This window comes from Rana temporaria, chromosome 11 (genome assembly GCF_905171775.1).
Source record: "Rana temporaria chromosome 11, aRanTem1.1, whole genome shotgun sequence".
Classification (NCBI taxonomy): domain Eukaryota; kingdom Metazoa; phylum Chordata; class Amphibia; order Anura; family Ranidae; genus Rana; species Rana temporaria.
In genome coordinates, this window is record NC_053499.1 from 44,706,103 (window position 1) to 44,724,787 (window position 18,685).

At 46.4% G+C, this 18,685-nt stretch overlaps 1 protein-coding gene across 1 annotated transcript in view; it reads right to left on the minus strand.

Annotated features, from left to right (window-relative positions):
- The window catches only part of TH (tyrosine hydroxylase), a 99,184-nt gene that overhangs the window by 50,172 nt on the left and 30,327 nt on the right, over window positions 1-18,685 (minus strand). The window contains exon 3 of the mRNA XM_040328475.1: window positions 383-560. Within this exon, the coding sequence (XP_040184409.1) occupies window positions 383-560 (178 nt within the window). The remainder of the gene's footprint in view (window positions 1-382; window positions 561-18,685) is intronic.

The window sequence follows — 18,685 nt, forward strand, 5'->3', positions numbered from 1 at the left end:
AGATACAGAAGCTTCATATTCAGTAAATGATTAAATCAGCTATTTAACCACTTAAGGACCCCTTCACGCCAATATACATCAGCAGAATGGCACAGCTGGGCACAAGCACGTTCCTGTAGGTGTCTCTTTAAGGCCCAGCCGTGGGGACGCGAGCGCGCCGCCAAGCTCGCAAGCCGGTCCGAAGCTTCGTGACTGCGCCCGCAGGACCCGCGGACTGGATCGCCGCCGGTGTCCCGCGATCGGTCACCAGAGCTGAAGAACGGGGAGAGGTGTGTGTAAACACACCTTCTCTGTTCTTCATTGTGGCAATGTCAGTGATCGTCTGTTCCCTGATATAGGGAAAGACGATCACTGACGTCACACGTCCAGTCCCGCAACATACCTTTCATCTCTTTAGTAGTCCTAACATCTTCTGACACTCTTTTAATAGAGCTCATTAGTGTGTTGAGATCAGAGCGATGAACCTCACACCGAACAAAGTATTCTATATCTGGCGCTGATGATGAGGATGTTTTCTTTCCAAGTCGAGTCTCCAGGTGCTGTATTTTGGCTTCAAATGTCTGAAATACAAGAATATTTACCGCAAAAAAACGGTCAGGGTTTTTCAGATTTTTCTGCCATAATTTCATTGTGCTTAAAAATATCTGCATAGAGCACAAATTCATGGATTAATTAATTGGTCAGCGTAATTATAGTTAATCTTTTATTTCATATTGGAGGTACTGTTAAATATCAATCTATTAAACAATCAATATCGCTGACTTAATTCATTGTTCAAACTTCCTGACAAACTGAAAGGTCTTTAATAAATATTAAGGTATGTTCAGCCAGAGGCAAAATGCAGGCCGTGCTTGAGCAGTTGGCATTTTAAAAAATTAGGCTGTGACTAGGAGGGGGTGTGTGCCAGAGGCAGCTGTGATTGGGAGGGGTGTGTGTGGCCTGAACAAACTACCCAATATAGGCATGCTGTGTGTCTGCACAGTGTCCTGTACCTCTGAATGGCCAAATTGGTCATACAAGAACAGATCAGCTTCTGTGCTTTGTGTGTGTCAGTTTAGAACAAGAAAGAAAGGTGAATGGCAGGATCAACCAATTACTTCAGATGGCATACGTACATGAAAATGATACAGACTATGGTTTATAGAATACATATGTAGCGGAGTTGACCAGCTGACCTCATTGGCATGCCTTAGAAGACGATCAGCAAATCGAAACGTACGTCAGGCGTACGCGCGTACATACGTCACTTCCGAGTCAGCGTCTAGGTGGTTTTATCTGGAGTGCACGCTACTCACTGCCTTCCACACGCTTTGTACCCTGTATCCCTGACGCTATATTTTTTATTTTCTTCGTCTGGATCTGTGTTTTTGCGTTGTTTGTTTTACATATAGCCGCTCCCTGGGAGCATTAGTGGCTACAATTTTATCTATTTTTTTTTTAAATAAATTTTAATTACGGTACTGCACCATTGGAGCCCCTCTCTCTTTTATATATACATTTTTTGAGATACGGGGCAACTGAGTGGTGCATACATCTTGTCAGACGGGCAATTTCTGGAGGTTCTGGAGGTCCATTTGGAGGGCAGTTGTGCGTGTGAGCAGAGGAAAGGAGCAACATCTGAGGGAGCTTGTGGTACATGCCTGGCACCAGGGATGGACTGGCCATTGGGACTACAGGGAGTTTCCCGGTGGGCCGATGGCTCAGTGGGCCGGCTTCAGTGACAGCGGACCGCCGCCTCCCTTTGCTCCTCTGTCTCTCCCTTCCCGCAGCGCTCACCTCCTCTCCCTCCCCGCAGTGCTCATTTGGGGATGACAGAGAAGCAGGGGGAGGACCAGAGGAGCATGGGGGATGACAGAGGAGCATGGGGGAGGAGACAGACAGCTGACTCCACAGCTATGGCCTGGGAGCTTCTCACTTCTGCCTAATCTTGTCCCATAAGGGGGGGCACCGAACTGATTCTTTCCCCCGGGTGAAATAATGTCTAGCTTCCCCACTGGTACTGCCTATAAGAGAACCAGTACCAGCCGTTATACTCTAATAAATTAGAACGGCTAGTGGCTAGTGAAGGGGAAGGGGGGCTTGGGTGGCCGGTGGGGGGGTGTGGGAGTTGTCTGGCCGCCATGGGAGAGACCTGTCAAAGTGGGCCAGTCTGGATGAAGTCCAGGGCCAAATTTTTGTCCCAGTCCAGCCCTGCCTGGCACCCCAAACGGGGAACACCATATGGTGAGTGGAGAACCCTGAGGGGAGCACCGGGACCACCTCGTTTACTGATATCTATGGTTTAATGGATGTGGACTGAATACTTCACACAATACTGTGTATAAGTCCCTCACTGTGTTGTTTACACCACTGCAGGATTCTATTGGACATTCACGTCACAGCATTTGTGTATATTGTTTATTATATGCATGTGTGTCATACACGCAGTATATGAATAGCTGATTTGTGAACTGCAGCATAGTGTATTTAAAAATGTGTGCATTGTTATTAATACCTACCTATATTTGTTACCAGCACTCATCTAGTACTATTTTGAGTGGATCCCCAGCCTACCCGCACCGCTGGGTCTCTATCCACTCATAACCTTACAGGTTGCACCGAGACACCATCATTTTGGTTTATTTTATGTGCAGGACTCTATTGGATATTTATACCACAGCATTTTTGTATATTGCTTATTACATGCATGTGTCATATATGCAGACTGTGACAGCTGATTTGTGTACTGTAACATAGTGGGCCAGATTCATCAATAGATACGCCGGCGGATCTCCTGATCCGCCGTCGTATCTGTGAGACCCGACGGTCGGATCTGTGAGATCCCACGGTCGGAGCTATGCGACTGATTCATAAGAATCAGTTCCGCATAGATCTCCCTTAGATCCGACTGGTGTAAGTGACTTACACCAGTCGAATCTTAGGCTGTAATCTCCCGCCGGCCGCTAGGTGTCGTCGTTTTTTTTTACCCGTCGCATATGCAAATGAGGAAAACCGCCGATTCACGTCCGTACGCCCGCCCGTCGCTCGTTTTCTACGTCGTTTGCGTTCGGCTTTTTCCGGCAGATAGCTACCCCTGCTTCTATGAGGGGTAGCTAATGTTAAGTATGGCCGACGTTCCTGCGCCGAGTTTTACATTTTTTACGTTGTTTGCGTAACGCGATCGGGAATACCGATGGCCGCAATCGACGTACCCGCCGCAAACAATGACGTCCTAGCGACGTCATTTGGAGCATGCGCACTGGACTTTTTCGCGGCGGCGCATGCGCAGTTAAATCGGCGCAGGAACGCGCCTGATTTAAATTGTACACTCCCCCTAGCCGCGGAATTTGCATTCCGCCGGGGGGAGTTACGATCCAACGGTGCAGTTTGTGAGGTAAGTGCTTTATGAATCATGCACTTGCCTCGCTAAATTGCACCGGCGGATCGTAAACCAGGTAGATCTAGCGGATCTAAAGATCCGCAGAGCTACATGAATCCGGCCCAGTGTATTTAGATTTTGTGCATTTAGCACCTATCTGCACTATTCCATCTTAGCGCATAGTCACTAGCACTCACCCAGTACTATTCTGAGTGGATTTCAAGCTTACCCACACCGCTGGGCTTCCAGCCACCTATAGCCTTACAGGTTGCACAGAGACACCAATATATTTGGGTTCATTTTACGTGCATCAGGCAGCGCCACCCCCATAGGGGACAAACACAGGGGGGCAGCAGACCCAGCGCAGGTTACCATCTACATATTACTCATTAGCACACACCCTGCATCATTGACCCACCCATTCCCAAGTGCAAGTTTTTTTTAAATGAAATGCAATCAATCAGTGATTACCCTTCCAAATATATATAGCTGGATTCAGGTAGGGGCGCGCATCTTTGCGGCGGCGTAGCGTATCGTATTTACACTACGCCGCCGTAAGTTAGATAGGCAAGTACTGTATTCACAAAGTACTTGCCTCCTAAGTTACGGCGGCGTAGCGTGAATAGGCCGGCGTAAGCGCGCCTAATTCAAATGAGGATGTGGGGGGCGCGGTTTTATGTATATTAACTGTGACCCAACGTGATTGACGTTTTTTTCGAGCGGCGCATGCGCCGTCCGTGTACATATCCAAGTGTGCATTGTTCCAAAGTACGCCGCAAGGACGTATTGGTTTTGACGTGGACGTATATTACGTCCAGCCCTATTCACGGACGACTTACGCAAACAACGTAAAATTTTCAAATTTCGACGCGGGAACGATGGCCATACTTAACATTGACTAGTCCAGCTATTTGATGGAATAACTTTACGCCTGAAAAAGCCTTACGTAAACGGCGTATCTTTACTGCGACAGGCGCACGTACGTTCGTGAATAGGCGTATCTATGCATTTACATATTCTACGCCGAACTCAACGGAAGCGCCATCTAGCGGCCAGCCTAAATATTGCACCCTAAGATACGACGGCGCAGGCTGTCGTATCTTAGATAGGTTTAAGTGTATCTCAGTTTGAGAATACACTTAAACTTAGGACGGCGCAGATTCCGAGTTAGGTCGGCGTATCTACTGATACGCCGGCCTAACTCTTTCTGAATCTAGCTAATACAGTATATATACACTTTATATATGTACTTTATTTTCTCTACAACTATTTCTGTAGATCCAAACATTATGTACACAAATTCAGATTCATTTTGTCAATTTATAACACAACAGTGTTCTTCACTTTCAAGATACTTCTTTATTTTTTTAATGATTCCTTACAATATTACTTATTATAACAGTCAGCGATGCCATGATTGTAACATTAATATTCATTTTTAAATATTAATTATATGTCTTAATTATATTTATCTAATTTATTTGATATATCCCTACTTCCTTTCTATTAGGGATACCTTTATTTATCTATTATATTTAAGCATATCATTTTTTGTTTGCTGTAACAATTTATTTCTTACACTATTTTAAGAAACCAATATAAGTTCTTGAACAAGATATTTTTCTTAGCTGCTTTATGCTACAATATATACGCTATATGCACTATAATCACATGAACACTTCTTGTACTATTAGGCCCCTTTCACGCTGGGGTGGTGGGTGCGTCGGCGTTAAAGTGGCACTATTTTTAGCGGCGCTTTACCGTCAATTTCGCGGCACTATTCGGCGCTTTTAACCCCCACTAGCGGCCGAAAAAGGGTCTGAAGCGGGGCTTTGCTGGCGGTATAGCTGCAGTGCCCATTAATTTCAATGGGCAGTAGCGGTGGAGGAGCGGTATACACACCGCTCCTTCGCTGCTCCAAAGATGCTGCTAGTAGGACTTTTTTTTACCGTCCTGCTAGTGCACCGCTCCAGCCCTCAGGGCTTTCACACTGGAGAGACAGCAGCGGATCTTTCAGGGTGCTTTGCAGGTGCTATTTTTAGCATTAAGGGCCTTTCACACGGACGGATAGAATGGTGCTTTTAGCTGCGGATTTTCTAGTTTTCTACCGCAGCTAAAAGCACACAATGCTTTCCTATGGCCCCATTCACACACAACGTTTAGCTGTGATTTCGTTGCATGCAGTTTAGTGCGAAAAGAAAAAATAGAATTGCGTCCAGGTGCGATTTAGCGCAGCTATATGCACTTAACCGCAGGTAATCGCAGTCTTTTGTGTCAACTGCGGATAGCAGCGTGAGAAAAACAAAAAAAGAACAACAGGAAGCACATCATAATCAAAAAAAATAAAAAGGGTTGCTATGGAAATGACTACCGCAGCTAACCGCGGCCGCATGTAACCGCACGTAATCGCAATGTACAAATGCAGCTAATCGCAGTGCCCAGAGCCTTGAATTTCACTGAAAATGTACATGCTTTTAATTGCAGAAAAACTGCTGTCTGTCTGAAAGGGGCCTTATAGCGCCTACAAAGCGCCTCAGTGTGAAAGGGGTCTTACAGGAACTGCTAAGCCTGATAAATGTATTTATTTATTTTGATCAATAAAAAGATGAAAGTGCGTTTGAGGGCAACATACCCTTTCACCGTCGTCAAGGTACTGGGTTACCATCTGCTGGTATTCTCAGTTTTTTAGGGTTATTTTTATTTTGGTCTTCTTGCAATGCATGGGTCTCTTATAATCAAAATGCCCTACCTCCTAATACACAACCCAATGCTTCCTGATAGTGTGGGGGCACTGCGCAGACACATGGTGTGCCTGTATTCCATAGGCCTCGTACACACGACAGAGTTTCTCGGCAGAATTCGCCGAGAAACTCGGTCAAAACCCGGATTCTGCCGAGAATCTCTGCCGTGTGTACACTTTTGGCTCGATGGAGCCGCCGAGGAACTCGACGAGAAAATAGAGAACATGTTCTCTATTTTCTCGTTGTCCTCGTTCTTCTATGGGAGAAGCCGGCCCGCCGAGCTCCTCGGCGGCTTCATCCCAAAACTCGACGAGGAACTCGACGTGCCAAGCACGTCGAGTTCCTCTGTCGTGTGTACGGGGCCATAGTCTGTTCAGCCAGAGGCAAAATGCAGGCCGTGCTTGAGCAGTGGGCGTTTTAAAAAATTAGGCTGTGACAGAGGCAGCTGTGATTGGGAGGGGCGTGTGTGGCCTGAACAAACTACCCAATATAGGCATGCTGTGTGTCTGCACAGTGTTCTGTACCTCTGAATGGTCAGCCAAAGAATGAAAATTGGTCATACAAGAACAGATCAGCTTCTGTGCTTTGTGTGTGTCAGTTTAGAACAAGAAAGAAAGGTGAATGGCAGGATCAACCAATTACTTCAGATGGCAGACGTACATGAAAATTATACAGACTATGATTTATAGAATACATATGTAGCGGGGTCATACTATCAGGGACTATTTGACAGTATGCATACCTAAATACCCCGGGAGTTTCAGTCACGTTGTATATACGTGTTTACTTTTTCCTAAAGCAATGCATTGTGGTATTTGAAGGATTGTGAGAAAAAGACTCCATTGACATTAGTAGAAATAGACTACGGTACCCATAATGCATTGGTTTCCCAGAGAGCATTTCACCCCCGCACAGCTTTATGGGGGAGGTTACTTAAAGGCAGGGAGGAGCGGAATTCGCTCTCTTGGGATCGGCGCTCTCCCCTCTGCGGAACGAGGGAGAGCACTACAGCCAAGCAGCTAGGCCTGAAGCCCGAGGCGGGATCCAACGGAAGACCTACCATCCGGAGAGAGACAAGATTAAGTGCCTCCAGCTCGTGCTTCCAAGATACCGGAGACTGTGCGTTGTAGAGCGGCTACTGATCAGCGTATCTTTCGTGAGGGACTCAGGCGGACTGGGCCTGATCGGGTGAGAGGGCACTTGCCCAAGCTTTCAATATTACCTCAGCCTTGTGACTCATAGCCCTCCACATACTAGAGCAACATATTGTTCACTGATCTAACCCAGAGGCCTAACATCTGAAAGTCACGTTATCCAAGTTGACCGATACTGACTTGAAGATCGGTCCACAAGCACCTGCATTAATCATACCCTTCAACTAGGCCTGAATACTCTTTGGATTACAAATAAGTTAAAAGTGCACCAACGTATTCACAATAGACTTCACCACTGAGGAACATTCTGGAGTTGTCTAGGCCAGGCCTGGCCAAGATTACCTGCAGCTTTGCTTTACAGAATTGCCCACTAGGGGGAGCTCGCGAGCATAAACTACCTATAGCTACTTGTAGACTTAAAAGTATTAACATTTCAGTTTGGGTTTTTGTTGACTCTTGCAAGGACGCTTGAGCTATATACATATATTTATGTGTGTTTAATTTGTTGTTCAACCCCTTTTATCGCTCTTATTACATGCCAAGTAAAGTTACCCTTGGTTTACTATATTGATTGTGTGAGGTGTGTTTACTTCTGAGAGCTGCAAGTTGAAGAAGGTAACAACATTATTGCATTGTCATTGTATATTTCACATGTGTTATTGTGGTCCCAGCCAAGCAGGGGACTCGCAATACAATTGCATTTGTCTGGTGTGCCAAGGGAGGGTTCGAGCCTGTTAAAGGGGTGTAAAGGTCAGAGAGTAGACCCAAAACTAATCAGCAGCTCCTTTGGGGGTACCGCTACACACATACACATATGTAAACACACACATGAAAAAAAATATTTAGGGTAACATCAGGGCTCTAGTCCTGCGGGAACGCGTGGGAACGGAGTTCCTGCACTTTTTTCACAGCAGGAACGCAGTTCCCTTTGCAGGACTAGAGCAGCCGAGAGCAGTTGAGCTGCCCGAGCCAATCCTTCACTAAGCGGCGATGCCCAGCTCGAGTCACTGTCAGGGGCAGGCGAACCTTAGTAATTCTTTATGTTACTGGCCGCTTCCTGTATGTGGATTCATCGGGTAGTGTGCGGGTATTCCATCACTTCCTCGATGCCGCAATGTCTCCTAGGAGCTTTTGTCATTGTTCCCAGGAGACATTGCGGAGGTCTGCCGCTAGTTATCGCGGGATTTAGAAAGAACTTGCTTAAAAAAACATGCGGTTTAGTAATTATGCATATGAGTGTATCATTTTTTTTTTTGGTGGGGGATTGGATCTTGGATGGGAGTTCCCACACTTTTTTTTCCCAGGACTTGACCCCTGGGTAACATACACTTTAAAGTGGAGTTCCACCCAAAAGTGTAACTTCCGCTCATTTGTCTCCCCCCCCCCCCCCCTCCGCTGCAACATTTGGCATCTTTCAGGGGGAGGAGCGGATACATGTCTTTGATAGGTATACTGTCCCCACTTCCGGGGGAACCGTGCCACGGCAAATTACATCAGCAGCTTGGCTCCCTCCTCCAGTGCGGGCCAGTAGAAGAGTGCATCACTGCCTCGTGCATGCGCAGTAGGGACCAGGCGTCAAGCCGTAATCCTTCACTACCAGGTTCCCTTACCGGCAATGGCGGCGGCAGCACCCAACAGCTGAAGGAAAAAGCTGCAGTGCCGACATCGCTGGACTCCAGGACAGGTAAGTGTCCTATTATTAAAAGTCAGCAGCTAAAGTATGTGTAGCTGCTGGCTTTCAATTCTTGCAGGGGTGGGCGGACCTCCGCTTTAACAACATGCAGAGATGAGGTGCTACACAACGAAGGGTTAATACAGCTAGGTACACAGTGTATGCTGGAGGCACTGCAATGCTGCTCCTCCTGCCTTATTTGTGTGGCACTTATCTGCACATCAATGCATTACCACTAATGTGACAGCACTGATCGCATTACCAGAGCGAGGACAGCAAAAGATATCTGGCACATACACAGGGAAATTACATTACTGCTGTCTGCCTCCCAATCCCAGCCAGAGGGCACATCACTGACTATCTCAAAGACAATGCAGGACATCTCACACTACAAGTATCACTTTTCTGTTCTTGCAGAGCACAAAAGACGAATCATCATGATACTGTATAATATATATTATATTATTATATATAAAGTCGCAGTACAATATCCCCGGAACACTATCAAGCTACCCAGCAAACTACCTTATATTCAACTACTATTAAAAATACAGGTATATATATATATATATATATATATATATATATATATATACACAGGGCTTTTTTTCTCAGAGAATAGGTGCAGCAACTTGCTCCTTTCAAGTCGCCTCTTATGTCCACCCCCTACCCACCTCTGAGCACCATTCCTTGGTTCCACCCCCTACCCACCTCTGAGCACCGTTCCTTGGTTCCACCCCCTACCCACCTCTGAGCACTGTTCCTTGATTTCACCCCCTACCCACCTCCGAGCACCATTCCTTGGTTCTGCCCCGTACCCACCTCGGAGCACTTTTCCTTGGTTCCACCCCTTACCCACCTCTGAGCACTGTTCCTTGGTTCCACCCCTTACCCACCTCGGAGCACTGTTCCTTTATACCACCCCCTACCCATCTCGGAGCACTGTTCCTTGGTTTCACCCCCTACCCACCTCTGAGCACCATTACTTAGTACCAGCCCCTACCCACCTTTGAACACCATTCCTTGGTTTCACCCCCTACCCACCTCTCAGTAATGGATACAGGATCAAGTATCAATTTGTGGTGCTAAGTAATTTGTATGTAATTTGTTAATGATAGAAATTAAAAATAGATCCCCTGTAGCCAGCAACAATGAAGCACCCCCAGCAACAATAGACCCCTACCTCCACAGTAGATGTCTCCCAGCAACGATTGTCTCACAGTGGCATAGGAGCCCCCCAGCAACAATAGATCCCCCACCAGGGACAACTGACCTCCCCAGCAACAATAGAGCCTTCCACTGAAAAAATAGCTCCCCCCCAGCAACCAGCATCAATAGACCCTCCAGTACACCCCAGTAACCCTTGCCATTACATACATTCAGAGCTAGAGGTGCCGGAACTGCGTTTCCCCGCGTTCCTGCTGAAAAAAAGCCCTATATATATATATATATATATATATATATATATATATATATATTGTATATAAACTACAGGTCTGAAGTTTTGGGGCGCCCCATTTTTGCAGTTTTAACCACTTCCCTACCGGCCCATAGTAAAATGACGTCCACAAAGAACCTCTGCCGTTCAGAGTGGACGTCATATGACGTCCTGGGCTTTGTGGGGGGGATATCTGAATGATGCCTGCAGCTAGAGGCATCATTCAGATATCCTTCTCTTGTGCCGGCGATTCTGCACAACGTAAGAACGATCATAGCGGCGGTTCCGCCGCTAGATCGTTCTTACAGGCGGCGGGAGGGGACATCCCCCCCCTCCCGCCGCCATCCGGTGCTTCTCCGGGCTCTCCCGTGCCATCGGGGGCCCGGAGAACGAATCGTCCGGCGCTCGCAGGAAGCATAGAGATGACTGGTGACCAGATGGTCACCAGTCATCTCTATGACCGTCGGAGGACCCGGGCGCGATGTGATGACGTCACGCCAGGGTCCCCGTAAGTAAACAAAGCCGCGATTGCGGCTGCTAAGCAACGGTAAACATGAGATCTGTGAATTTTTTTTCACCGATCTCATGGTTTCCAGCCTGGAGGAGAGATGTGGGGTCTTATTGACCCCGCATCTCTCCATAAAGAGTACCTGTCACACACATTCCTATTACAAGGGATGTTTACATTCCTTGTAATAGGAATAAAAGTGATAATAAAAAAAAAAAAGTGTAAAAAAAGAAATAAATATGTAAAAAAAAAAAAAGAAAGAAAATTTTTTTTTTAACGCCCCTGTCCCCAGTAGCTTGCGCGCAGAAGCGAACGCACACGCAAGTCCCGCCGACATATGTAAACGCCGTTTAAACCACATATGTGAGGTATCGCGGCGTGCGCTAGAGTGCCAGAAACAATTCTAGCACTAGATCTCCTCTGTAAATCTAAACTGGTAACCTGTAAAAAATTTCAAAGCGTTGCCTATGGAGATTTTTAAGTACTGAAGTTTGGCGCCATTCCATGAGTGTGCGCAATTTTAAGGTGTGACATGTTAGGTATCTATTTACTCGGTGTAACATAATCTTTCATATTTTACAAAAAAATTGGGCTAACTTTACTGTTTTGTTATTTTTTTAATTCATGAAACAATTTTTTTCCAAAAAAAAGGCTTTGAAAAATTATTGCGCAAATACCGTGCAGAATAAAAGGTTTCAATGACTGTCGTTTTATTCCCTAGGGTGTCTGCTAAAGAAACATATATAATGTTTGGGGGTTCTGCGTAATTTTCTAGCAAAAAAATTATGATTTGTACATGTAAGAGAGAAGTGCCAGAATAGGCCCGGTATGGAGGTGTGTATAAAAGCCCTGTATGGAAGAGGTTAATTGAAATTTAAACAGTTCAGTGATAAAACCTGAAATGGTACAAAGGTGAGCGGTAAACTGTCAGAGGAGAAAAAATAAGTTTAGGTTTTAGAGTTATACAGGTTTAAATAATGTACATTTTAGAGTTATACAAAAAGGCCTTTTCAGGGAACAAGTAATAGATTAAAAACTTACAGTTGTTCTGTAAAAGTGTAAGTGAATTAAAGCAAAACTCTGGAAAAATAAATTCTCATGCAGTGCCTGCGCTGAATGGGTTAACTGCAAATGTTTGCCTAGGGAAGAGGAGAACCAAAATATACTCACCTAATCCACCTATACTTCAAATGCAAGACCGGTTCCTGTCACTCCTGCAACCCCCCGTGGTCTAGTTGTCTAGTGCGGTGGACTGTTTTTGACGTCATCACGCCCATAGACCGTCTCTGGATGTAAGGACGGCAGCAACAGTCCACCACTGGATTTGTAGGAGCGCTGTTTTCCGGAAGATCGAAGGATAACGTGAGTATAAGCTCTGTTTTCACCCCTAGACAAAAGGAGCAGTTAACCCATGTAAACAGCATGGGAATTTTTTATTATTTTTTTGCTTTAAGCCCTGAGAGTCTATGCTAACAATTCCTACAGGTGTCCTAACGTTTGTTGATTACTTACAAGCTCTCTGCCTGTATAAAAAGCTGGGTTAAAAAAGAGTGTTGCTACACCCTTTTAAGCAATATTTGGACAGTATTGTACTACAGGAAGTAGTATATTGTTCTCAAAATGATGAGAAAGGAGGACAGACAGGCCATTGTAACCCTTAAAGTGGATGTAAACCCGATTCATGAAATTTGAGCTGGGCACATATATCTGTTTTCTTGTCTCTCTTCAAAGCACTATGTCCCATAGCTGTCTGCTGCTCCGTTCTTCTGTTATCAGCTTGATAACTTCTGACAAGTTCTCTGTCAACTGAGAATAAAGCAGCCTGCAATTTGTGTTGGGGAGGATGCTATAAATAGATTAGCAGAGATCTGAAAGATTCAACAAACAGTTCTGAAAGTCTCTACCTATGAGGAGAGGTGGGGTCCTCCAATCAGCTGTCTTGGCTGTATGTCCAGGCTTCACTGCAGTGCTGAACAGGAAGAGCAAATCTCCTAACACAATCTGAACTTTCTAAAGAATATATAAAGCTTAAGACAGCAGATATACATGTAAAACTTATGTAGGAAAATTTGTTTTATCTCTGTGTATCATCTGAGGCTGTTCACTTCACTGAGTATATGTGAAGGTTTACATCCACTTTAAAAGAGTGGGGCCCGGATTCAGAAACGAGATACGACGGCGTATCTCCGGATACGCCGTTGTATCTCTGAGTGCGGGCCGTCGTATCTATGCGACTGATTCAGAGAATCAGTTACGCATAGATTTCCCTAAGATCCGACTGGCGTAAGTGTCTTACACTGTCGTATCTTAGGCTGCATATTTACGCTGGCCGCTAGGTGGCGCTTCCGTATAGTTACGCAAGGAATATGCTAATTAGGTATTTACGCCGATTCAGAAACGTACGTCCGGCCGGTGCATTTTTTTACATCGTTTACGTTAGGCTTTTTCCGGCGTAAAGTTACCCCTGCTATATGAGGCGTAGCTAATGTTAAGTATGGGCGTCGTTCCCACGTCGAGTTTTGAAAATGTTACGTCGTTTGCGTAAGTCGTTCGCGAATAGGGCTGTACGTAAGTTACGTTCACGTCTAAAGCAATGACGACTTGCGGCGTAATTTCGAGCATGCGCACTGGGATTTTTTCACGAACAGCGCATGCGCCGTTCGTAAAATACGTCAAATACGTGGGGTCATAGTGAATTTACATAAAACACGCCCACATCATCCCCATTTGAATTAGGCGGGCTTACGCCCCCACACATACGTTACGCCGCCGTAACTAAGGGCGCAAGTTCTTTCTGCATACGGAACTTGCGCCCTAAGTTACGGCGGCGTACCGTATCTGACATACGTTACGCCGCGCCGGCAGATACTGCAATGTATCTGAATCCGGCCCTAGATCTTTGCTTTAGATATCATGCAAAGAAATTTAAGGTGTCAGTGTGTATAGTTTACAATACCGTCAAAAGGCACTTGGAAATTAGAGGAAACTCTGACGAATCCACAACAGTATCAGGAGACAAGTTTCTGAGACTCAACAGCTTGCATGGCTCAAAGAACAACTGCTTCAAGCACAGCTTAGCACTAAGCAAGTCTCAGCATCAATTGTAAAGAGAGGACTTTGAGCTGCAGGTTGGACAGGTTGAGTGGCTGTAAGATAGCCATTGCTAAGATGGAAAAATAAGAAAAAAACAGGCAAGTTTTTTATTATTTTTCCATTTTAGCAATGGCTATCTTACAGCCACTGACTCAACCTGTCCAACCTGCAGCTCAAAGTCCTCTCTTTACAATTGAGGCTGAGACTTGCTTAGTGCCAAGAGTATTGAAGCCTGGGAAAAGTGTGTGTTCCACTCAGGCTCAATAGTGAGGGGGTATGTGGACAGTGCATCCGCAACTGCTGCTAGAGTGCTGACAGAGGATGGAGCTCCTGCAAAGGTTCCTGGCTCCTGCAGGTCCTGGCCCCTGCAAAGGTTCAAGAAAGGATGGGTAACCCTTGGAAGTCACATATCTATGATGTCCTACTGCAATGAATGGAGTGGCAACCTCAGCCAGGACTCAGACCTGACCAGGCCCCCAACGTGTTTCACGACGCCCCCCCCCCCCCTGGAGTTTAGACCTGGGGATAGGGAATTCATACGTATGGGGAATATTTAAGCATCATTGGAAGTCACTCGTTAGGTGCAGAAAGGTAGCAGGTGTGTGTAATTAATTGTGATTAGTTTTGAAAAAAGGATCAATCAGTGCAATTTAGCCTAGAGTGCTACCATGTGTGCAATGTAAACTATTGCGAGTGCAAGTAAAAAACATATACCGTATATACTCGAGTATAAGCTGACCCAAATATAAGCCGAGGCACCTAATTTTACCACACCAAAAAATGGGAAAACGTATTGACTCGAGTATAAGCCTAGGGTCTCCATCTGCATGCCTCACTGTGCCTCACTTTGCCTCACTGTGTCCATGTGCATGCCTCACTGTGTCCATGCCTCACTGTGTCCATGCCTCACTGTGCCCATGCCTCACTGTGTCCATGCCTCACTGTGCCCATGCCTCACTGTGTCCATGGCTCACTGTGCCCATGCCTCACTGTGCCCATGCCTCACTGTGCCCATGCCTCACTGTGCCCATACCTCACTGTGCCCATGCCTCACTGTGACCATGCCTCACTATGCCCATGCCTCACAGTATCCATGACTAGACTGACGTTTAACATGGGAGTCTATGGAAGGGGTGCCCGGCTTTGAAAAATCGTTGCTCCCCAGCCGTAGGTCTCCCAGACAACAAACTTTGCACACTTGTAGAGGAGAAATGGGGCTACATGTGTGCCAAGTTATGACCGGCTGATACCGGGTCCCTAAAGTCACCGGAGAAATTACTGTTTAACATGGGAGTCTATGGAAGGGTTGCTTGGCTTTGAAAAATTGGTGCTCCCCGGACAACAAACGTTGCACACTTGTAGAGGAAGAGTGGGGCTACATGTGTGCCAAGGTTGGGGTCCAGGGGACCTACGGCCGGCCGGTACCGGGTCCCCAAAATCCAGGAGATTAGGCGCAAAAAGGTGACTCGAGTATAAGCTGAGGGGGGGCATTTTCAGCACAAAAAAATGCTTAAAAAATTGGCTTATACTCGAGTATATACGGTAAGCATTTATACTCCCGATTGGGGCAATAAGCAAAAAAACGGACATAAAAAATAAATAATAAAATGTTTCTAGAGAAAGGAATCCGTGCTTAGGTTATGTAAATGAGCTGCTGCCTCCCTAAAGGATCTCAGAAGAGACCAGAAAGTAGTATATGTGTGTTGGGATGGTGGCGCTGCTGGACCAAGAAGGTTTAGAAGATTGTGAGTGTCCTTTCGTGGTGTTAAACACGTGTTGGGTAACCTATATAAGGGATAAATCCAATAATTATGGATTCCCTATAGGCACACGCTAAAGCACTGAAAGCGTGTATAGGTTGCCCCTTTTAATAGTGCTAGGTAAAACTCGTTGCCAAGTGCGTGATTATTTATTTGGACCTCCACTATGAATTGGTATCCAATGTGTTGAAAAAAAGGTCTATATTTATGGTACTGGCGAGTGAAAAATATATATCAAGAACCTTCCAATTGAGGTCAGGAACCTGTGCAGGCCAGTATTCAGGCCAAACCCTGTATATGCCTCCAATTGGTGAACAAAAGGTGCTTAAATGGGACTGAATCCTTGTAAGCCTATGGTTAAGTTAATACGCAAAGGAGCGTCAATGAAAAAATATGTATATAAATGTTAGTGAATGTGTGGGTCACAGTGCACAAACGATAAACGAAAACAAAAACAAAGCAGCAAAAATCCCTGTTGGCTTGCGATAGGGTGTATAGACGAAGTAGTAGTCGTGATTAGTGAAAGTTAATGACAGGTATGCAGTCAGGACACTGTGCAGGCCAATGGACTAAAGCTTAAATTAAGACAATAATAAATCCTTCAGCGGGGTTCCTGGCGATTCCCGGGGTCTATATAAAAAATACAATCCACCAAATATGACAGACAAAAATGGCAGTAAAAACCAAGATAAGGGACAAAGATGATGCAATATAGCAAAAAAACAACACACAGTGATCAACCACCCTGTCAATGCTACAGTCCAAAAAACTAGGCTGTAAGCAATAGAGGTTGTAATAGTCCTAATGGAAAAACGTAGGGTCAAAGTTCAAACATCAAAGCGTAATCCCTGGAAATAAGATATAACACAATATGGTGACTTCAAGTGACGGTTCCTCACAGATCAATATTTTGTGACTGTTGTGCTCCCCCACTCACCAGATGTCAGCACCCCTAAGGGCAAAAGGCGGTAGGTGGTGGTACCTTAGTTGATCCTGTTGCACAGTCCTCTGTGACGGATTTGTTGTATTGCCGTTTCTCCAAGCTGTGGGAAATACACTCTGGGTGCTTTTCAAGTGGGCACTACTGATGTCACTCAAACATAAAACAAACAAAAAAAAACGTGTTCAATTACGGCTGATCACGATGTAAACAGGAAAAGCCGGTAATCGGCTCTTCCTCACTCGCGTCTGTCAGACGCGAGTAGAGGAGAGCCGATCGGCTGCTCCTCTGACAGGGGGGGTTTGTGCTGATCGATTATCAGCACACCCCCTTCGAGGATGCCCACACTGGACCACCAGGGACGCCACTAGACCACCAGGGATGCAAAACACAGGTATGCCACCCTAGACCACCAGGGATGACAATCACAAATAATGGATGCCAATCAGTGCCCACAATGGGCATCACTGATTGGCAGGCATTGTTTGGCACTGATTGGCATCCATTAGTACAACACATACGTTAGTGCCACCTATCAGTGCCCATCCGTGCCACCTATCAGTGCCCATCCATGACGCCTATCAGTGCCCATCCATGCCGCCTATCAGTGATCATCCGTGCCGCCTATCCGTGCCGCCTATCTGTGCCCATATGTGCCGCCTATCCATGCCCATCCGTGCCAGCTATCCGTGCCCATCTGTGCAGCCTATCTGTGCCCATCCGTGTCGCCTATCTGTGCCCATCCATGCCGCCTATCCATGCCCATCCGTGCCGCCTATCCATGCCCATCCGTGCCGCCTATCAGTGCCCATCCTTCCCGCTAGGGTTGTCCAGATACCGATACCAGTATCGGTATCGGGACCGATACCGAGTATTTGCGGGAGTACTCGTACTCGCGCAAATACCCCCGATACCTAAATAGAATACTTCCCCCCCCCTTCCCCCCCCCGCCGCTGCCGCCGCATCGCGCCGCCGCATCGAGGGACATGGCTAGAGGGACATTGCTGCATATGTGAGGGACATGGCTAGAGGGACATTGCTGCATATGTGAGGGACATGGCTAGAGGGACATTGCTGCATATGTGAGGGACATGGCTAGAGGGATATGGCTAGAGGGACATGGCTGCATATGTGAGGGACATGGCTAGAGGGACATGGCTGCATATGTGAGGGACATGGCTAGAGGGACATGGCTGCATATGTGAGGGACATGGCTGCATATGTGAGGGACATGGCTAGAGGGACATGGCTGCATATGTGAGGGACATGGCTAGAGGGACATTGCTGCATATGTGAGGGACATGGCTAGAGGGACATGGCTGCATATGTGAGGGACATGGCTAGAGGGACATGGCTGCATATGTGGGGGACATGGCTGCATATGGGGGGGACATGGCTGCATTTGGGGACACATTTAAAAAAAGTATCGGTATTCGGTATCGGCGAGTACTTGAAAAAAAGTATCGGTACTTGTACTCGGTCCTAAAAAAGTGGTATCGGGTCCCGCCTATCATTGCCACATATTAGAGCCCATCATCAGTGCCCATCAATGCCACCACATCAGTGCCACCTCATTGGTGCCCATCAGTGCCGCCTTATCAGTGCCCGTCAGTGCAGTACCATCAGTGCCCATCAGTGAAGGAGAAAACATACTTATTTACAAGGGCCCAGATTCAGGTACATTTGCGCTCTATCTGTGGAGGCGCAGGGCAACGATTTTGCCCTGCGCCCCCGCAAATATTTTGCGCTGTCCTCGATTCACGGAGCAGTAGCTCCGTAAATTGCGAGGGCGCGCCGGCAAAATTGCCTGGCGTAAGCGCGCGCAATGTAAATGATCCCGCGGGAATCATTTAAATTAGGTGCGCTCCCGCGCCGAGCGTAGAGCGCATGCTCCGTCGGGAAACTTTCCCAGCGTGCATTGCGGCAAATGACGTCGCAAGGACGTCATTTGCTTCAAAGTGAACGTGAATGGCGTCCAGGGCCATTCACGAATCACTTACGCAAACTACGTAGATTTCAAA